This window comes from Miscanthus floridulus, chromosome 16, assembly GCF_019320115.1.
Source record: "Miscanthus floridulus cultivar M001 chromosome 16, ASM1932011v1, whole genome shotgun sequence".
In the NCBI taxonomy this organism is placed as follows: domain Eukaryota; kingdom Viridiplantae; phylum Streptophyta; class Magnoliopsida; order Poales; family Poaceae; genus Miscanthus; species Miscanthus floridulus.
Window position 1 is genome coordinate 18675940 of NC_089595.1, and position 19282 is coordinate 18695221.

At 44.5% G+C, this 19282-nt stretch overlaps 1 protein-coding gene across 1 annotated transcript; it reads right to left on the reverse strand.

Moving 5' to 3' along the window:
- Positions 1-7663: 7663 nt before the first annotated feature.
- Positions 7664-8481, reverse strand: LOC136510362 (glycine-rich cell wall structural protein 1.0-like). Its single transcript, XM_066504839.1, has 2 exons — positions 8446-8481; positions 7664-8137 (listed from the first exon to the last, which is right to left on the reverse strand). Exons 1-2 carry the CDS (start codon positions 8479-8481, stop codon positions 7664-7666), a joined length of 510 nt encoding a protein of 169 aa, XP_066360936.1.
- Between the last annotated feature and the right edge of the window lie 10801 nt (positions 8482-19282).

Sequence of the window (19282 nt, forward strand, 5' to 3'; positions counted from 1 at the left end):
GAGCAAGCAACAGTGCATATTAAAAGATGAGGAGGTAAGTCTTACGCTGGACAGGATTAGAACATCAGAGAAGCAATCTGGGTGGCAGTGGCGGATCCAAAGGGGGGGCTGGGGGGGCTCCAGCCCCCCCTAATGTCTTGATTTCAAGCCTAATCACTGTAGCAAAAGCTTGATTTCACCATTAAATCTTCATGCAAATCAACATCTCCATTGTTTTAGCCCCCCCTTATCCCGCATCGTGCATCCGCCACTGCTGGGTGGCGAAACATAAAATCCACAGCTGGAATCAGATGATTCTGGAGAATCAGCCCTGTAAAAAAGGGAAAAGTATCCGAGACGTGCAAGCACAATCATCACAACTGTTAATAAGGTTGATGCATTTTGACATCCCACAGCTTCGGCAGATCGCTTAGCCCCGTTCATCTTCAGCGCAAGGGCGCTCGATCAGTGAGCTATTACGCACTCTTTAAAGGGTGACTGCTTCTAGGCAAACCTCCTGGCTGTCTTTGCACCTCCACCTCCTTTATCACTGAGCGGTCATTTAGGGGCCTTAGCTGGTGATCCGGGCTGTTTCCCTCTCGACGATGAAGCTTATCCCCCATCGTCTCACTGGCCGACCTTGACACTTGTTATTTTTGGGTCATATCTAGTATTCAGAGTTTGCCTCGATTTGGTACCGCTCGCGCAGCCCGCACCGAAACAGTGCTTTACCCCTAGATGTCCAGTCAACTGCTGCGCCTCAACGCATTTCGGGGAGAACCAGCTAGCTCTGGGTTCGAGTGGCATTTCACCCCTAACCACAACTCATCCGCTGATTCTTCAACATCAGTCGGTTCGGACCTCTGCTTAGTTTCATCCAAGCTTCATCCTGGTAGAACGGGTGGAAGTCCAGAACTACTAATCAAATTTCAGCATATTGGGCCTAGTACAAAATTAAGTTAAACTTTGGTTGTAGCACATAGATCATAATTCATACCACTCAAACTTTCTTTGTTTCTTAACTGTCTGAACTCGCTCTGGCTCTGGCTCAGGCTTACTGTATTCTTTCTTTGGACTTTTTGTTTAATTAATGGTTAATAAAATTCTGTAGGGGCTATGGCCCCACCAGTTCTGTCAAAAAAAAAAAAAAAGACAAGAGCACACCGTCGTGTAGAATATTTGGTTGTGTATTTCCATGTCATACCCTTTGAAGAGTTTATCTTGGAACGTGCTTGTGAACCCATCAAAACTGGACATCCAGAACACAAGAACGTACATGGGGTCAGATTAGGTAGGTTCTATAGTGTCAAACATGTAAAGAAAGTAAAAACCCTGTGAGTTTATCAGCCACTAGTTCTCTGTATGATCTATAAAGATACCAATAGTAGTACAAGTCCTTATCGGGAAATTTTCAAGTATTTTACTGGAATATACCAAATCATACGGTAGAAAACTTTTGAAATTAAATCAGGTATCCCCCTGTAGCCATTTTTCTAATCCTTCATGCAATCATACCTATACATGTATTAGTGTCTAGATAGCTGCCAATCAGTGGCGGATCCAGAAACCAGGCAGGGAGGGCGCTAAATAATACTCCCTCGGTTCACTTTTACCAGGCGTGCAAGCGTTTTTTGGTTTGGCCAAAATAGCAGGCGTGGGCGAGAGTATCGAGCGAACAGTCATTACTCTGGCCACTCAAAACACGGAGCATTAGTATGCATGCTTGCATGCATGGTCCATATTTTACGGGGAAAACTAAGGGAGTATGCTGCATGCAACCAATGGGAAAGCGGCACCGGTGTTAATCAAGAGGAATAGTACAAAGCCCGTATTTATGGGAGCTTCTTGGTAACCGGAAATCCTCATCTCACGTACGCCTGGTAAATGGGAACGGAGGGAGTACATGGCTAGAAATCTTGCCATACACTCTTCGTCTGTTTAAGAGATCCAGGCTGGTGGATTTTAATATAACTCACTCAGTGTTACACCGTTGAAGCTGATATATTTAGTTATCTAAATAAAATTCAGAGTAAAAAACTACTTACGACGCAGCAGTGAAGGCTGTAGCAAGCAGCAGGAGCGCCGGAGGGCGGGCCGGCCGGCCGCGCGTGGGCGGCGGGCGGATCTGCCGGCGCCGCCGCGTCCGCTCCCACTTCGCAGTCACCGACGTGGCCTCCATGGAGAGGAAGAGAGGCAGAAGCTGGAGGCCGGAGCCCGTAGGCGCGGGGCAGCTGGCCGACGGCGAGGTGCTCCCGGTGGCGCCGTGGCAGGGCAGTTGGACGGCGGACGGCGGAGGGCGGCCGGACGGGGCAGGGACGGCGGACGGGCGACTCGAGTCGCGACGCCGCTCGGCTCGGGGACGGGGTGCGACGCGGACGCGGACGCGGACGCGGCAGGGGCTGCGTTAGGTTCAGTGGGAGTTCTGGGCTGGGCTGCGAGGGCCCGCTCCCTCAGAAGGCCTTTCGCCCTTTCATCTCAAAGGATGGCAAGCTCCACGCATCGACACTTTACGAAAAAGTCCACCTTACCCCTTTAACTTTTACGAAACGGTTATCCTAACGTCTGGACGTCCGGCGCGCGAGATGTGTCCGGATGCCGCTCCCCTTCCCAAATCCATCCGCCCCCGATGAATCGGATCATAATAGAATTACGTCCACCGCACCCATATCCTCTGTTCCCCACCGCGTGCGTGTCCCCGTTCCCCAACCACGCCCCATTCCCCACCGCTCCCTGTGCCAAAAGCACGAAACTCTTCAGGTGCAATATCATAAAAATATATAAACATCACAAAACTATGTAGTGCAACATAAAAAATTATGTACTCCAACATCGAAAAATTATGTACTACAGCATTCGAAAAGTATATACTACAACATCTCAAGCAGTAGTACTGCAACATCGTAAAATCAATCATGAAACATGGAAAAATAGAAACAAACTCAATAGTCACCTTTTCAGTGCTGCAACATTTAAAAACGGTAATTTCAACCATTAAAATCCTCTATTGCAACAATCTTAACATTAGAACTCCATTTCTGCAACACATGAATCATCCTATTGCAACATTCGAAAATCATCTGTGGCAACATAAAAAAACCCATTGCAACACGGAGAAACAACAAAAAAGCATACAAAATAGCAAGGGGATGGGTTCGAGGTGCAGGCTGCTCCAGCCCCTGACCCATCACCTTCGAGCTCACCGGAGGGAGGAGGGAATATGACCCCAGAGCTCATTGGAACCCTAGCCACCATCGCGTCCCTCAGATCCAGAGGAGGATGGCTCATATTCAGAGAATGATCGACCTACCTTGTCGGAGCAGCTGTCGTCGTCCTCGTCTCCTATGGGGGGAGCGGGAGCCGGGTCGCTGGGAGCGTGGGGTAGCAATGGAGGTCGCGGAGGGAGAGGAGGGAGCGTGGGCGGGTGGGGCGGCAGCGAGCGGGTGCGGCATCTGTCAAGCGCGCCGCGACAGTGAGCCGTGGGTGGGGATGAGGGAGCGAGCGGAGGAGTGGGCGTGCGGAGGCGGAGGCGCAGAGTGGGGATGAGGACGAGGGAGACGGAGCGGGAGTGGATGAGGACGAGCCGGTCTGAGTCGTTCCGTGGGCGGATCCGTCTGGATGGAATGGACGCCCGAACTATATCATTATCGTTTGCGAAAGTCTGTTTTTCCTCCCTGAACTGTAAAACCGAGTAAAACACCTCCATGAACTTTTAAAACCGTCCGTTTTACGTCCCTGACCGATTTTCAAAGGCGGTTCTGTCTTTTTCTTTTTTTATTTATTGCGGCTGAATCTTTGAAAAATCATAGTAAATCATAGAAAAACCATAAAATAGAAAATCTAATTTTGTTGGACTCCACATGAGTAGATTTACACACTGAATATATAATATTGTATGCTTTAGTATAACTTTTTTGCTATAGCTTCATATCTATGCTTTTATATAATTAATTCATAGCTACAGTTTCTATGGTTTAATTGTGGTGAAATTTTTATGGTAGACTAATTATTGTATGTTTGAACTGTAGTAAAAATTTCATACTCATTGGATCATATATAACTTAGTTATAGATTTATTAGGTATATGTTTGTTAGAAAATATTTATAAATCTATAACTAAATCAGGACAGCAGCAGCCGAGCCAAATTTATTTGGGGAAACCTAATTAGTCCATCGGATGTTTAGATGCTAATTAGGAGCATTATTAAATGTAGACTAATTAAAATAACAAATTACACAGATGGAGACGGATTTGCGAGACGAATTTTTGAAGCCTAATTAATCCATGATTTGCAAAGTTGTGCTACAGTAAACATATGTTAATCATAGATTAATTAGGCTTTTTAGATTTGCCTCGCTAATTAGTCTACTCCTGTGCAATTAGTTTTATAATTAGTTCATGTTTAATCCTCTTAGTTAGCATCCGAACGTCCAATATAACACGGACTAAACTTTAGCCCCTGATCCAAACACCCTGCCTCTATTATGGAACAGAAGGAATGAGCTTGTATTCCAAAGGGAAGCGATGACAATGAGACGCTTCCTTAGTTTATGCGGCAATGAAGCGCAACTCTGGAGCTTCAGGCTGTTGTGCCCTGTTCGGCAGGACTTATTACTGCTACGACTGATTTGTACAGCTGATTTGTTGTGAGAGAAAAACACTATTCCCATAGTTGAAAAGTAGGACTGATTCTGACGGAGCGAACACGGCCAAGAAACACAGGTAACGTCTGGTGTTCACTGTTTACAACAATCATGAACCAAGGCCTTGTTTAGATCACCTCCAAATTCCAAGTTTTTTCACTCTCTCTCCATCACATCAATTTTTGGAAGCATGCATGGAGCATTAAATGTAGGTAAAAAAATAACTAATTGCACAGTTTGGTTGTAAATCACGAGACGAATCTTTTGAGCATAGTTAGTCCATAATCGGACAAAGTTTGTCAAATACAAACGAAACGTGCTACAGTGTCCAGATTGCAAAAATTTACAATCTAAACATGGCCCAAGGCTCTGGGATTTCATGAGCTGCATCAGGACTTTAAATGTTACTATTTGTTGTTTTCTTTAGCATGGAAAGAAGCAGCAGAGCGTCATACCCAAGATAACCAAGCATGAGTGAAACAGCCCAAATAGTGCTTTCTCTGCCTTTATTAAGTGGACTCACATCCATCGACGCATGCATGAATGAAGGACAGAAAGAAGGACAATGAATAGCTTCAGAAAATACCCAACTATTTTAGCAAAAGAATAGGAGTATATAAATGTATATGTATAATATGTTATCTTGAGACAAATCTTGTTCTTCTGAGTTAGAATTAAGCCTAACACAACCCTAAGCGCATTGCCCACTTGATTCAGCAGCCCACAGGCCACAGGCCACCCCACAGCACGCAGTGTGCCTCTCTCGCATCTCTGGCAATACACAGTCACAATGGCAGCGGCTCTGTTCCGCTCCCCATCTCCCCAGTTCTCACATTCATTTGAGCCAAACACTAGGTCCGGCCACCACACACGAGGGGTGAGGCTATGAGGGTGTGATGTGGTGATGCGGTTACAGAAAACAAGGAAAAGGGGAGTATCTGAAGAACTCCTCCTCCACTCGATACCCTTCTCCCTCACGACACCGACAGGAAAACACATGTAGTATAAGGCCCCGTTTAGTTCCCAAAAAATTTTGTATAGTAACTGTCACATCAAATCTTACGGCACATGCATGGAGTACTAAATGTAGACGAAAAAAAAACTAATTACACAGTTGGTCAAGAAATCGCGAGACGAAACTTTTGAACCTAATTAGTTCATAATTAAACACTAATTACCAAATACAAACGAAATGCTACAGTAAGTCAAAATCAAAAAATTTTTGGATCTAAACGCACCCTAAGTCAAGACGCCGGCGCACGCGGTGTGGATAAGGAACCAGTTGCTTGATACTAAAGAGCAATATGCTACCTCTATCCTAAAATAAATAGATTGATAGAGACACAATAAAGTTTGACCAGCTTTATAACGATTGATGGTGTAATTTGGCTAGAGAATATGTCATGATCGGCCAAATTATATATGTTATTCACAATTAATATAGATTAGTTGATACGTTGCTTAAGAGCAGTAACATGGCCAACGGCGTTCCATGCTGGAGTATACACGTGAAGAAAAAGAAGAAAGCAAACAATTGAGGAACAGGCTGGATGACCAACACGTATCAACACTACGGGAGAACGCAGATTTGCTGAGTGCCGTCGGCTTTGCCGAGTGCAAAAAATCGAGCACTCGGCGAAACCACTCTTTGCCGAGTGCCGGACCGGGTGGCACTCGGCAAAGTCTAGCACTCGGCAAAGAGTGGCTTTGCCGAGTGCCACAGAGTGCCCGGCACTCGGCAAAGGGCGGCACTCGGCAAAAGCCCTCTTTGCCGAGTGCAACACTCGGCAAAAAAAATGGCACTTGACGGCCGAGCCCGCCCACGCCGTCAAATTTAAAAAAAATCTTTACCGAGTGCCAAGGCCCTGCACTCAGTAAAGATCCCTTCTTTGCCGAGTGCCACTGCCTGACACTCGGCAAATGACCTCTTTGCCGAGTGCCAGGGCCGGCACTCGGCAAAATATTTTTTTTGGTTTTTTTTGACCCATTTTTTTTGTGAGGCCTTCCCACATTATTTAAAACTCCATGTTTAAATTTAGGACAATTTTGATTTTTTTTGCTATATTTTGTTAGTTTTTTTTGTTTCATTGAATTTTATGGAATATTTCAAATTTGAACTGCAGGTGCATGGAATAATCGAATTTGGTCGTTCAAAAAATGATATTCATGATATTTGGTGTATGTTGAGGCCGTATCCAGGAACTCACATGAAATTTCGAGCATCTTATTGACGTAACATGACTAGGTACCTGCGGGAAAAGTGTATTTAAATTATATAAAATCCGAACAAAGTCTGAAAATAACGAAACTTGTCGGGGCATCGTGTTATCGCATGTAGAGTCTATGGTAAAAAATTGGGAAGGTTTCGAGTAAGTTATGACGTCGGATGCCTAAAACCCAGACATCTCCACATGTGATCACTGGAGATGTCTGGGTTTTAGGCATCCGACGTCGCAACTTGCTCGAAACCTTATCAATTTTTTACCATAGACTCTACATGCGATAACACGACGCCCTGATAAGTTTCGTCATTTTCGGACTTCGTTCGGATTTTATATAATTTAAATACACTTTTCCCGCAGGTACCTCGTCATGTTACGTCAACAAGATGCTCGAAATTTCATGTGCGTTCCTAGATACGGCCTCAACATACACCAAATATCATGAATATCATTTTTTGAACGACCAAATTCGATTATTCCATGCACCTGCAGTTCAAATTTGAAATATTCCATAAAATTCAACGAAACAAAAAAACTAACAAAATATAGCAAAAAAGTCAAAATTGTGCCAAATTTGAACATGGAGTTTTAAATAAAAATAATGGGGCAAAAAAACAAAAAAAATTTGCCGAGTGCCGGCCCTAGCACTCGGCAAAGAGGGCCTTTGCCGAGTGCCAGGAAGTGGCACTCGGCAAAGAATTTTTTTTTAAAAAAACTAAAGCCTTTGCCGAGTGCCGGCCCGGCCCAGCACTCGGCAAAGGGGGAAACTCTAACTAAATGTGTGGGCCGGCCCACACACTCACTCACTCCACACAACACACTCACGCACGCACACCCCCGCGCCCACCGCTGTTCGCCGCAGCCAGCTCGCCCTGCGCCTGCCGCCGGCCGCCGCTGCCGCGCTCGCCCCACGCCCGCCCCGCCCGCCCCGCTCCACCTCGGCCCCGACCGCCCCGCGCCGCCCCGTCCCCGCCCCACCCCGCGAACCCGCGTCGGCGCGCCGCCGGCCCGGTCGCGCCCCACCGCGGCGCCGCCCCTCCCCACCCCGGCCGGTCGCCGGCCACCGGATCCTGGGCGCCCCGGCCGCGCCCGGCGCCGGCGCCCCCTGCCAGCCCTCGCCCCGCCCCAGCCGCGCCCCGCTCCGGCGCCGCCCCGCCCCGCCCCACCTCGGTCGACCTCTGGCCACCGGTTCCGGGCCGCCCCAGCTGCTCAGCGCCCCGCAGCGGCGCGCCCGGCCGCGCCCCGCCTGCCCGACGCCGGCCCAAGGCAGCGGCCCCAGCGAGCCCACCGCAGCCCTGGAGGAAGGAGGAAGAAGGTAGCAGGAAGAGGAAGAAGAAGGAGGAAGAAAAAGGAAGAAGAAGGAAGAAGAAGAAGGAAGAAAAAGGAGGAAGAAGGAGCAGAAGAAGAAGGAAGAAGAAGAAGGAAGAAAAAGGAGGAGGAAGAAGGAGAAGAAAAAGGAAGAAGGAGGAGGAAGAAGAAGGAGGAGGAGAAAGGGAGAGGGGGAGGAAGCCAAAGTGGAGGGGACGAACGTTCGTCCACGTCGTCCACGTCGTTCGTCCATGTCGTCCACGCCGTTCGTCCACGCCGTCATCCCCGCCCTCACCGGAGGAGAAGGTAAAGCCGCAGGGTTGTCGGCCATCGTGCCGTTTATGTCGTCGACGGCCTTCGTGCTGGGTTTGTGGTTGTGTTGGCCATCGTGCCCCAAATGTGGATGTCGGCCATCGTGCCGATGATTTTTCTTGTAGGTTTTGGAAATTTTCAACTTTTAGTGATGTTTTTCTTCTTTTGCAGAGCAGGACCTGTCGGAGGGGACCTGGAGCACCTTGGCGACCCTGATCGTCTTCATCGGCGTTGCGGTCCTACCTACACAGCACCAACTCGCCACTGCACCGACTCGCCACTACGCCGCTAGCCTGTCTCCACTGCCACCCTAGGTATAATTGAGCTCTCTTCCTTACCGTTGTAGTACGTAGATCGGTGTAGCCCAGTTAGGCGTCTCCTATCCGAAACAGATACGGTTGGAGGTATGCGGATCTCTGCATATCTATGACCGTATCTGTTTCGGATTGTCCATATTTTTTGGATAGCCTGCGGATGCGTAGATGGGTTAGTTTCCATGTTCTGCTCAGATCCGAGACGGAGTTTCGGCACCACCTCACTGTTGTTCTCTGGATACACACTCTCCCTTCCAGGACGTGTATCGGGAGAATAGCGGGGAGGTGCTGCCAAAATTCTATCTCGGATCAGAGTAGAGCATGGAAACTAACCTCATCTACGCATCCGCGGGTGGGATTAGGACCTATCCTCACCTATTAGAGAGTAGGCACGCCGTGCAGATGCAACTGATGGTTATATTACTCCGTTATGTGTATATGCTAGAGGATGGATAACCGTGAGTGGATGTACATGGGACGCCCAAGTCAGACTCAAATCACCCGTGAATGGATGGATAAGTGAAAGCTCTAGTTTGGTTTTGGTGAATTGATGAAACCCTAAGTGCTAACCTAGTTTATCAAGTGATCATGAGATAGGTAGCACACTTCAAGTGGAGAAGCTAATGAAGGTCATAGCATGACAATGGTGATGGCATGGTGATGATCAAGGGCTTAAACTTGAAAAGAAGAAAGAGAAAAATAAAAAGCTCAAGGCAAAAGTATAACTTGTAGGAGCTATTTTGTTTTGGTGATCAAGACACTTAGAGAGTGTGATCATATTTAGGTTTGATAGCCATACTATTAAGAGGGGTGAAACTCATATCGGAATGCAGTTATCAAAGTGCCACTAGATGCTCTAACTCATTGCATATGCATTTAGGATCTAGTGGAGTGCTAACACCCTTGAAAATATTTGTGAAAATATGCTAACACATGTGCATAAGGTGATACATTTGGTTGTTGGCACATTTGAGCAAGGGTGGAGAAGTTAGAAGTGAAAAGGAGTTGGTCGCGAAGACGCTGGCGTCGGTCTACTGACCGGACGCTGGGTCTGAAAGCACCGGACGTTGTCTGCCTACGTCTGGTCAGACTGGTGAGATGGCACAATGCCTAGGGTTAACCATCGGACGCTGGACTGTGTCCGGTCAAGGTAGACTGGATGCGTCCGGTCGAAGAAAACCGGCTCGGGGAGCTTACTGTACTCAACCGGACGCTGAGGCTTCAGCGTCCGGTCAGTTTTACCGGATCATCCGGTCAGCTTCATAGCCATTGAAATCTGACAAACAGCGTTTGAAGCTGGTGACGCATGGCGTCCATCGAGCGACCGGACGCTGAGGGCTTGCGTCCGGTCAGTTGGACCGGTGCGTCCGGTCAGAGCGCAGTGTGCCTAGTGAAGGGGTACAACGGCTCTATTTCGTGGGGGCTTCTATTTAAGCCCCATGGCCAGCTATAGCTCACATCTTTGGCCATTTTCATTGACATAGCAACCCTGTGAGCTTAGCCAAAGCCCTCATACTCATCTCCATCATTGATTCATCATCATAGTGAGATTGGGAGTGATCCAAGTGCATTGCTTGAGTGATTGCATCTAGAGGCACTTGGTGTTCGTGTTTCGCTGCGGGATTCGCTTGTTACTCTTGGTGGTTGCCGCCACCTAGACGGCTTGGAGCAGCGAGGATCGTTGAGCGGAGGTGGTGATTGTCTCCGGCTCCGATCGTGGTGATTGTGAGGGGTTCTTGACCTTTCCCCGACGGAGAGCTAAAAGGTACTCTAGTGGATTGCTCGTGGCTTGTGTGATCCTCATCTTGTGTTGGTTGTGCGGCACCCTATTGAGGGTTTGGCGTGTGATGCCAATTAGCGCGTGAACCTCCAAGTGAGTGAATCGCCACAACGAGGACTAGCTTGTCGGCAAGCAAGTGAACCTCGGTAAAAAATCATTATGTTCATCCTTTGATTCCGAGGTGATTGGTCTTCATTGTTATCCACACTTGTGATTGATTGGTTCATACATCTACACGGTGGTATAACCTTCTTGCCTACTCTTTACATTACCGCAAACTAGTTGTCAAGCTCTTTAGTTTAACTAGTTGTGAGAGCTTGTTAGTTTGGTTAGTGTGGCTCTTTAGTTAGTATTTGAGAGCACACTAATTTAGTGTTGTGATATAGCTATTGTGTGGATATACTCCATCTAAACTAGAATTGTGGTGGGTGGCTTGCATTTTGGTAGGCTAGCGTAAAACTCGCTTCGCCTCATAATTGTCTAATCCTTTTGTTAAGTGTTGTTGTAGAAATTTTATTAGGCTATTCACCCCCCTCTAGCCATTAGGACCTTTCAAGTGGTATCAGAGCCGAGGTCACCGTTATTTGAGGCTTAACAACCTTCGGTGCTAAAATGGCTCAAATCAACAACACCAAGAAGCCACCCCAATTTGATGGCTCAAATTATTCTTATTGGAAGTCAAAGATGACCACACATATCAAGTCAATCAATAGAAATGTGTGGAAGATGGTAGAAACCAAAATTGAGATTAAGGATCCGGAAAATCCCACCGCCGCCGAAGAAGTGCTTCTCCAAAATAATGACATTGCTCTAAGTGCCATTCATGATGCAATTGATGTGAGAATATTTGAGAAAATCAAGAATATTGAGATGGCTCATGAAGCTTGGAAGAAATTGGAAGAATCATTTGAGGGCACTCAAGCCATGAAGGGTGCAAAGGCTTACATTCTCAAAGAAAAATTTGTAAGCTTCAAGATGAAGGAAGATGAGAGTGTGCCGGACATGTTCCATCGGATGGAAGTGATTGTCAATGATCTCAAAGCACTTGGTGAGAAGATAGAGGACAAGGACTTCTCCAATAAGCTCTTAAGATGTTTGCCCGCAAGATTTAGCATGTTGGTCACCTTACTAGTGAGGACCGATTTGAATACAATGACACTAAACCAAATCTTGGGAGATATCATGACCGATGATGCTTATAGAGATGATGATGAGAAGGAAGAAAAAAGGGAGAAGAAAGATGAGAAAAAGGATGACAAGAAGAAGAGTATGGCATTCAAAGCCACATCATCAAAGGGCAAAGCAGAGCAAGAAACATCAAGTGAAGAAGATGAATCATGGGATGATGATGATGATAAGAAGATGGCTCTATTTGTCAAGAGATTTGGCAAGTTCATGGTGAAGAAGGGCTACCGTGCTAGAAGAAAGAAGTCTTCATCCAAGAACAAAGAAGAGTCAAGAAGGTGCTTTAAGTGTGGAAGCAAAGATCATCTTGTTGCTCAATGCCCATACAATAGCGACAATGATGATGACAACAAGAAGAACAAGAAGAAGGACAAGAAGGAAAAGAAAGAGAAGAAGGATAAGATGGCATTCAAGAAGAAGAAGGATGGTTCATATGTAGTCACTTGGGATAGTGATGCTTCCTCAAGTGATGATGATGATGATAGTGGTAATAACAAGACCACCAAGAAGAAGGTTCTTGCAAGCATTGCTATCAATGAGAAGCCTTCTCTCTTTGAATCTTCGTCATGCTTCATGGCTAAGGCCACTAAGGTACAATCTTGTGATGATAAAAGTGATGAAGAACATGATGATGAAAATGAACATGAAAAAGAAAATGATAGTGATAGTGATATTGATGAACCTACTAAAGATGAATTATTTGACATTCTAGAAGATGCTAGAGAACACTTTGACATCAAGAGAAGGGAATGCAAAAGCTTGCGTAAGGAACTAAAGGACCTTAAGCAAGCCTTTGATGAGCTCAATGCATCTCATGAGAGGCTAGAGGAAGCCTATGAGAAGCTTGGCAAAGCTCACAAAAAGCTTAAAAAGGCTCATTCATCTTTGCTTGATGAGCAAAATAAAAAGAAGCATGTTGAAACTTGCAATGTAGGTTTAACTTGTGATATAATTGATGAATCACTATCTATGCCTATCATTGTTGCTCCTACTAACCCTTCTTGTAGCACCTCCACTTCTACCTCATCTAGTAGTGATGGTCTCACTTGTGACACCTCACTAGTGGTTGAGAATGAGAACCTCAAGAAGGAGGTCAATAAGCTCACTCACACCTTAGCTAAAGCTTATGGTGGTGAGGACCGCTTGCTTATGTGCTTGGGTAGCCAAAGAGCCTCTCTCTACAAAGAGAGATTGGGCTATACCCCCAAGAAAGGTAAAGCGGCCTTTGCTCCTCGCAAGACTAGTTTTATGAAGAACAATGGTCAGTTTTGCACTAGTTGCAAGCAAGTGGGTCATAAGGAGCATGAATGCAAAAACAAAAGCAAAAATGCTAATGTATCCTTCATAAAGCTTGATTCATGCTATATGCTTACTAAGAGTACAAATGGTGTGAAGGCTAAGTTCATTGGTAAACCACGGATGGGCTCAAAGAAGAAAGCCATTTGGGTACCAAAGTGCTTAGTGACTAACCTTCAAGGACCCAAGCAAGTTTGGGTACCTAAAAGAAATTGATCTTCTTTTGTAGGTCAATTACAAAGTTGGAGGCAGGCATTGGGTTCTTGATAGTGGGTGCACTCAACATATGACCGGTGATGCAAGAATGTTCAACTCAATCAACATCAATGGCAATGATGGTTATGATAGTATCACATTTGGTGACAATGGCAAAGGTAAGGTCAAAGGGCTTGGTAAGATTGCAATATCCAATGACATGAGCATATCAAATGTGTTGCTAGTAGAGAACTTGAACTTCAATTTGCTATCCGTGGCTCAATTGTGTGATCTTGGATTCAAATGCATATTTGGGGTAGATGATGTAGAGATCATAAGTATAGATGGCTCTAACTTGATCTTCAAAGGCTTTAGATATGAGAATCTATACTTGGTTGATTTTAATGCTAGTGAAGCTAGATTATCTACATGCTTGTTCACTAAGTCTAGCATGGGTTGGTTATGGCATAGAAGGCTTGGTCATGTTGAAATTAAACAATTGAATAGATTGGTTAAGCATGACTTGGTTAGAGGCTTGAAAGATGTTGTGTTTGAGAAGGATAAGCTTTGTAGTTCTTGTCAAACCGGTAAACAAGTTGGAAACACCCATCCTAAGAAAAGCATGATGAGCACTAGCAAAGCATTTGAGTTATTGCACATGGATTTGTTTGGGCCAACACAATACACTAGTATCGGTGGAAATAAATATGGATTTGTGATAGTGGATGATTACACTAGATACACATGGATATTCTTTCTAGTGGACAAAAGTGATGTATTTGCAACATTCAAATCATTTGTCAAAGGCATTCACAATGAGTTTGAAACAACCATCAAGAGAGTTAGAAGTGACAATGGTAGTGAGTTCAAGAATACTAGAATTGATGAGTTATGTGATGAATTTGGAATTAGACATCAATTCTCGGCCAAGTACACCCCACAATCAAATAGTCTTGTTGAGAGGAAGAATAGAACACTCATTGATATGGCAAGGTCTATGCTTAGTGAGTACAATGTGAGTCAATCTTTTTGGGCCGAAGCTATCAACATGGCTTGCTATTGTAGCAACCGCCTCTATTGTCACCGATTGAAAGAGAAGACACCATATGAGCTCTTGAATGGTAGAAAGTCCAACATTGCATATTTTTAGGTTTTTGGTTGCAAATGCTATATCTTGAAGAAAGGCACAAGATTGGGCAAGTTTGACAAGAAATGTGATGAAGGATTCCTACTTGGTTACTCCACTACAAGCAAAGCATATAGAGTTTGGAATTTGGATAGTGGTACTCTTGAGGAAGTTCATGATGTTGAATTTGATGAAACCAAGGGTTCACAAGTAAAGAATGAGAACTTGGAAGATGTTAGAGGCATTCAACTTTCAAATGTCATGAAGAACATGGATATTGGTGAATTAAGGCCTAGGCAAGTGAATGATGATGAAGATGATCAAGTGCAAGTGCTCTCTAACTCAAATGTGCAAGATGATACAAATCAAGCTAGTACAAGTGGATCTCATGACAATGAACAAGATCAAGTGGCTAGTACATCATCTCAACCCAATGATCAAGCAAGTGCAAGCAATCAAGTTCCAATCCTCCAACCAACTAATGTTGCAAGAGATCATCCATTGGACACTATAATTGGAGATATTTCAAGAGGTGTACAAACAAGATCAAGATTGACATCATTTTGTGAACACTTCTCATTTGTGTCATCCATTGAACCAAAGAAGATAGATGAAGCTTTGAAGGGTGTTGATTGGGTGAATGCTATGCATGAAGAATTGAATAACTTCACAAGAAATCAAGTATGGGAGTTGGTAGAAAGACCAAAGGGACACAATATGATTGGAACCAAATGGGTCTTTAGAAACAAGCAAGATCAAGATGGGATAGTAGTAAGGAACAAAGCAAGATTAGTAGCACAAGGTTACACTCAAGTTGAAGGTCTTGACTTTGGAGAAACATATGCCCTGGTTGCAAGATTGGAAGCAATTAGGATCTTGCTAGCCTATGCTTGTGCCCACAACATCAAGTTGTACCAAATAGATGTGAAAAGTGCATTTCTAAATGGGTACATCAATGAGCTTGTGTATGTTGAGCAACCTCCTGGTTTTGAGGATGAAAAGAAACCCAACCATGTGTATAAGTTGAGAAAGGCTTTGTATGGATTAAAACAAGCACCTAGAGCATGGTATGAGAGATTGAGGGATTTCCTACTCTCTAAAGGGTTCACAATGGGCAAGGTTGACACCACTCTTTTCATCAAGAAGATTGGAAAAGATCTATTTGTATTGCAAATATATGTTGATGACATCATATTTGGATCAATCAATCAAGATTTTTGTGATGAGTTTGGAAAGATGATGGCTAATGAGTTTGAGATGTCCATGATTGGAGAGTTGAGTTACTTCCTTGGTCTTTAAATCAAGCAATTGAAGAATGGTACATTTGTGAGTCAAGGCAAGTACATCAAGGACATGATCAAGAAGTTTGGCATGAGTGATAGCAAAGTCATTAGCACACCAATGGGAACCAATGGCAACTTGGATAGTGATGCAAGTGGAAATATGGTGGATCAAAAGTTGTATCGGTCTATGATTGGAAGCCTACTCTATGTGACCGCATCAAGGCCGGATGTCATGTTTAGTGTATGCATGTGTGTAAGATTTCAAGCCTCACCAAGAGAAAGTCATTTGAAAGCTACAAAGAGGATATTGAGGTACTTGAAGCATACACCAAATGTTGGTTTGTGGTATCCCAAAGGAGCAAAGTTTGAGCTAGTTGGTTACTCTGACTCGGATTATGCGGGATGCAAGGTTGAAAGGAAGAGCACCTCGGGCATATGTCAATTGTTGGGAAGATCACTTGTTTCATGGTCATCAAAGAAGCAAAATAGTGTTGCATTATCAACCGCCGAAGCCGAATACATATCCGCCGGTAGTTGTTGTGCACAAATTCTTTGGATAAAGGCCACTTTGAGTGACTTTGGAATCAAGTTCAAGAAAGTGCCATTGCTATGTGACAATGAGAGTGCAATCAAGTTAACCAACAATCCGGTGCAACATGCAAGAACAAAGCACATTGATGTCCACCACCATTTCATAAGAGATCACCAACAAAAAGGGGACATTTGCATTGAGAGTGTAGGCACCGAAGATCAACTTGCTGACATATTCACCAAGCCATTGGATGAGAAAAGGTTTTGCAAGGTAAGGAATGAGTTGAATATATTGGATTTCTCAAATACGTGTTGATGCACCCCCACTCATATGACATGCCTCTCCTTCGAGCAATCCAAGGTAAAAGTTGATTGTCATGACATACATCTTTGCTAAGGACATGATTAGTGCATCTAGTCACATTTTCAATTTTATTAGGACCTTTCAAGTGGTTTTATTTTATTAGGCTCATTCATAAAAATCAAATGATTTTGATATCTATATGGTATCACTATTGCTTCTATGCTTGACTTGATCTAGTGATAGCATATGACATGTTTATGGGCTTGTAAACCTAGTGTTTAATCTAGAAAATGAACTCTAAGTGTTTAACTCAACATGGTACAAGATAACCCTTATTTGGAGATGTGAAGAAGCTTGTCCTTGAATCAAACCGAGTTAAATATCTTTGGTAAATGATCTAGACTAGACCAAATTTGGGAAATTATCCTCACCCCATTGATTGACACTGATAATCTCGACCCTACAAGTAATACTATCTATATTTAGAACCTTTGTGGTCATTGATGACAAAGGGGAAGAGAAACAAAGATAGTAGTAAAAATAGTGAAAAAGGGGGAGGATATCATAAAGGGAGAGAATCATAAAGATATCTTGATATATGACATAGGGGGAGAGATGTGACAAAGGAAAGGGATCAACTAAAAATTTTTTTGGCACACAAGTAGGGGGAGCAAGCTCATGAACTTGTATGGTGCATTTGCATGTGCATTTTATATGTTTGTTTGCATGGCATAAGTATTAAAGTTAAAACATCCATGCTTGTGTGATGTATGTTAGTTGTAAGATTGAATGATGAAATGAAATTACTAGATAACTTTCATTTCCAAGAAAGTCTTTACAAGTGGTATCTTTCTAAAGTATGTTTCCAAGTGGTATTGAGCTAACCATGGTGCTAAGGATGGTATATTGGTGCACTCCGATTGGTATCATGCTTCAAAGGTCCATCTTTTATACCTTAGCATTATGTGGTAGACATTGACTCCTATATTTCCTATCTAAGCATATGTGCAAACTACAATCCAAACTCTTAGCACATATGTAGGGGGAGCAATTGCTACCATTTTGGATTCATGAAACTTGTCCATATCCTTTTACACATGGTAAATATGCTTGGGCAAGCAACATGGATTCAATTGAATTTTATTTCATATCTTTGTATAAGGGTTGTCGTCAATTACTAAAAAGGGGAAGATTGAAAGCTCTAGTTTGGTTTTGGTGAATTAATGAAACCCTAAGTGCTAACCTAGTTTATCAAGTGATCATGAGATAGGTAGCACACTTCAAGTGGAGAAGCTAATGAAGGTCATAGCATGACAATGGTGATGGCATGGTGATGATCAAGGGCTTAAACTTGAAAAGAAGAAAGAGAAAAATAAAAAGCTCAAGGCAAAAGTATAACTTGTAGGAGCTATTTTGTTTTGGTGATCAAGACACTTAGAGAGTGTGATCATATTTAGGTTTGATAGCCATACTATTAAGAGGGGTGAAACTCATATCGGAATGCAGTTATCAAAGTGCCACTAGATGCTCTAACTCATTGCATATGCATTTAGGATCTAGTGGAGTGCTAACACCCTTGAAAATATTTGTGAAAATATGCTAACACATGTGCATAAGGTGATACATTTGGTTGTTGGCACATTTGAGCAAGGGTGGAGAAGTTAGAAGTGAAAAGGAGTTGGTCGCGAAGACGCTGGCGTCGGTCTACTGACCGGACGCTGGGTCTGAAAGCACCGGACGTTGTCTGCCTATGTCTGGTCGGACTGGTGAGACGGCACAATGCCTAGGGTTAACCATCGGACGCTGGACTGTGTCCGGTCAAGGTAGACTAGACGCGTCCGGTCGAAGAAAACCGGCTCGGGGAGCTTACTGTACTCAACCGGACGCTGAGGCTTCAGCGTCCGGTCAGTTTTACCGGATCGTCCGGTCAGCTTCATAGCCATTGAAATCTGACGAACAGCGTTTGAAGCTGGTGACGCATGGCGTCCATCGAGCGACCGGACGCTGAGGGCTTGCGTCCGGTCAGTTGGACCGGTGCGTCCGGTCAGAGCGCAGTGTGCCTAGTGAAGGGGTACAACGGCTCTATTTCGTGGGGGCTTCTATTTAAGCCCCATGGCCGGCTATAGCTCACATCTTTGGCCATTTTCATTGACATAGCAACCTTGTGAGCTTAGCCAAAGCCCTCCCACTCATCTCCATCATTGATTCATCATCATAGTGAGATTGGGAGTGATCCAAGTGCATTGCTTGAGTGATTGCATCTAGAGGCACTTGGTGTTCGTGTTTCGCTGTGGGATTCGCTTGTTACTCTTGGTGATTGCCGCCACCTAGACGGCTTGGAGCAGCGAGGATCATTGAGTGGAGGTGGTGATTATCTCTAGCTCCGATCGTGGTGATTGTGAGGGGTTCTTGACCTGTCCCCGGCAGAGAGCCAAAAGGTACTCTAGTGGATTGCTCGTGGCTTATGTGATCCTCATCTTGTGTTGGTTGTGCGGCACCCTATTGAGGGTTTGGCGTGTGATGTCAATTAGCGCGTGAACCTCCAAGTGAGTGAATCGCCACAACGAGGACTAGCTTGCCGGCAAGCAAGTGAACCTCGGTAAAAAATCATTGTGTTCATCCTTTGATTCCGAGGTGATTGGTCTTCATTGTTATCCACACTTGTGATTGATTGGTTCATACATCTATACGGCGGTATAACCTTCTTGCCTACTCTTTACATTACCGCAAACTAGTTGTCAAGCTCTTTAGTTTAACTAGTTGTGAGAGCTTGTTAGTTTGGTTAGTGTGGCTCTTTAGTTAGCAT

What these genes read in the sequence shown, in the direction of transcription:
- LOC136510362 (XM_066504839.1), bottom strand. Translation starts at nt 8,481, where the DNA reads ATGGCCGACAACCCTGCGGCTTTACCTTCTCCTCCG. An exon ending in CGGCTTTACCTTCTCCTCCG is followed by an intron (nt 8,138 to 8,445) that starts GTGAGGGCGGGG and finishes TCCTTCCTCCAG; the next exon opens with GGCTGCGGTGGGCTCGCTGG.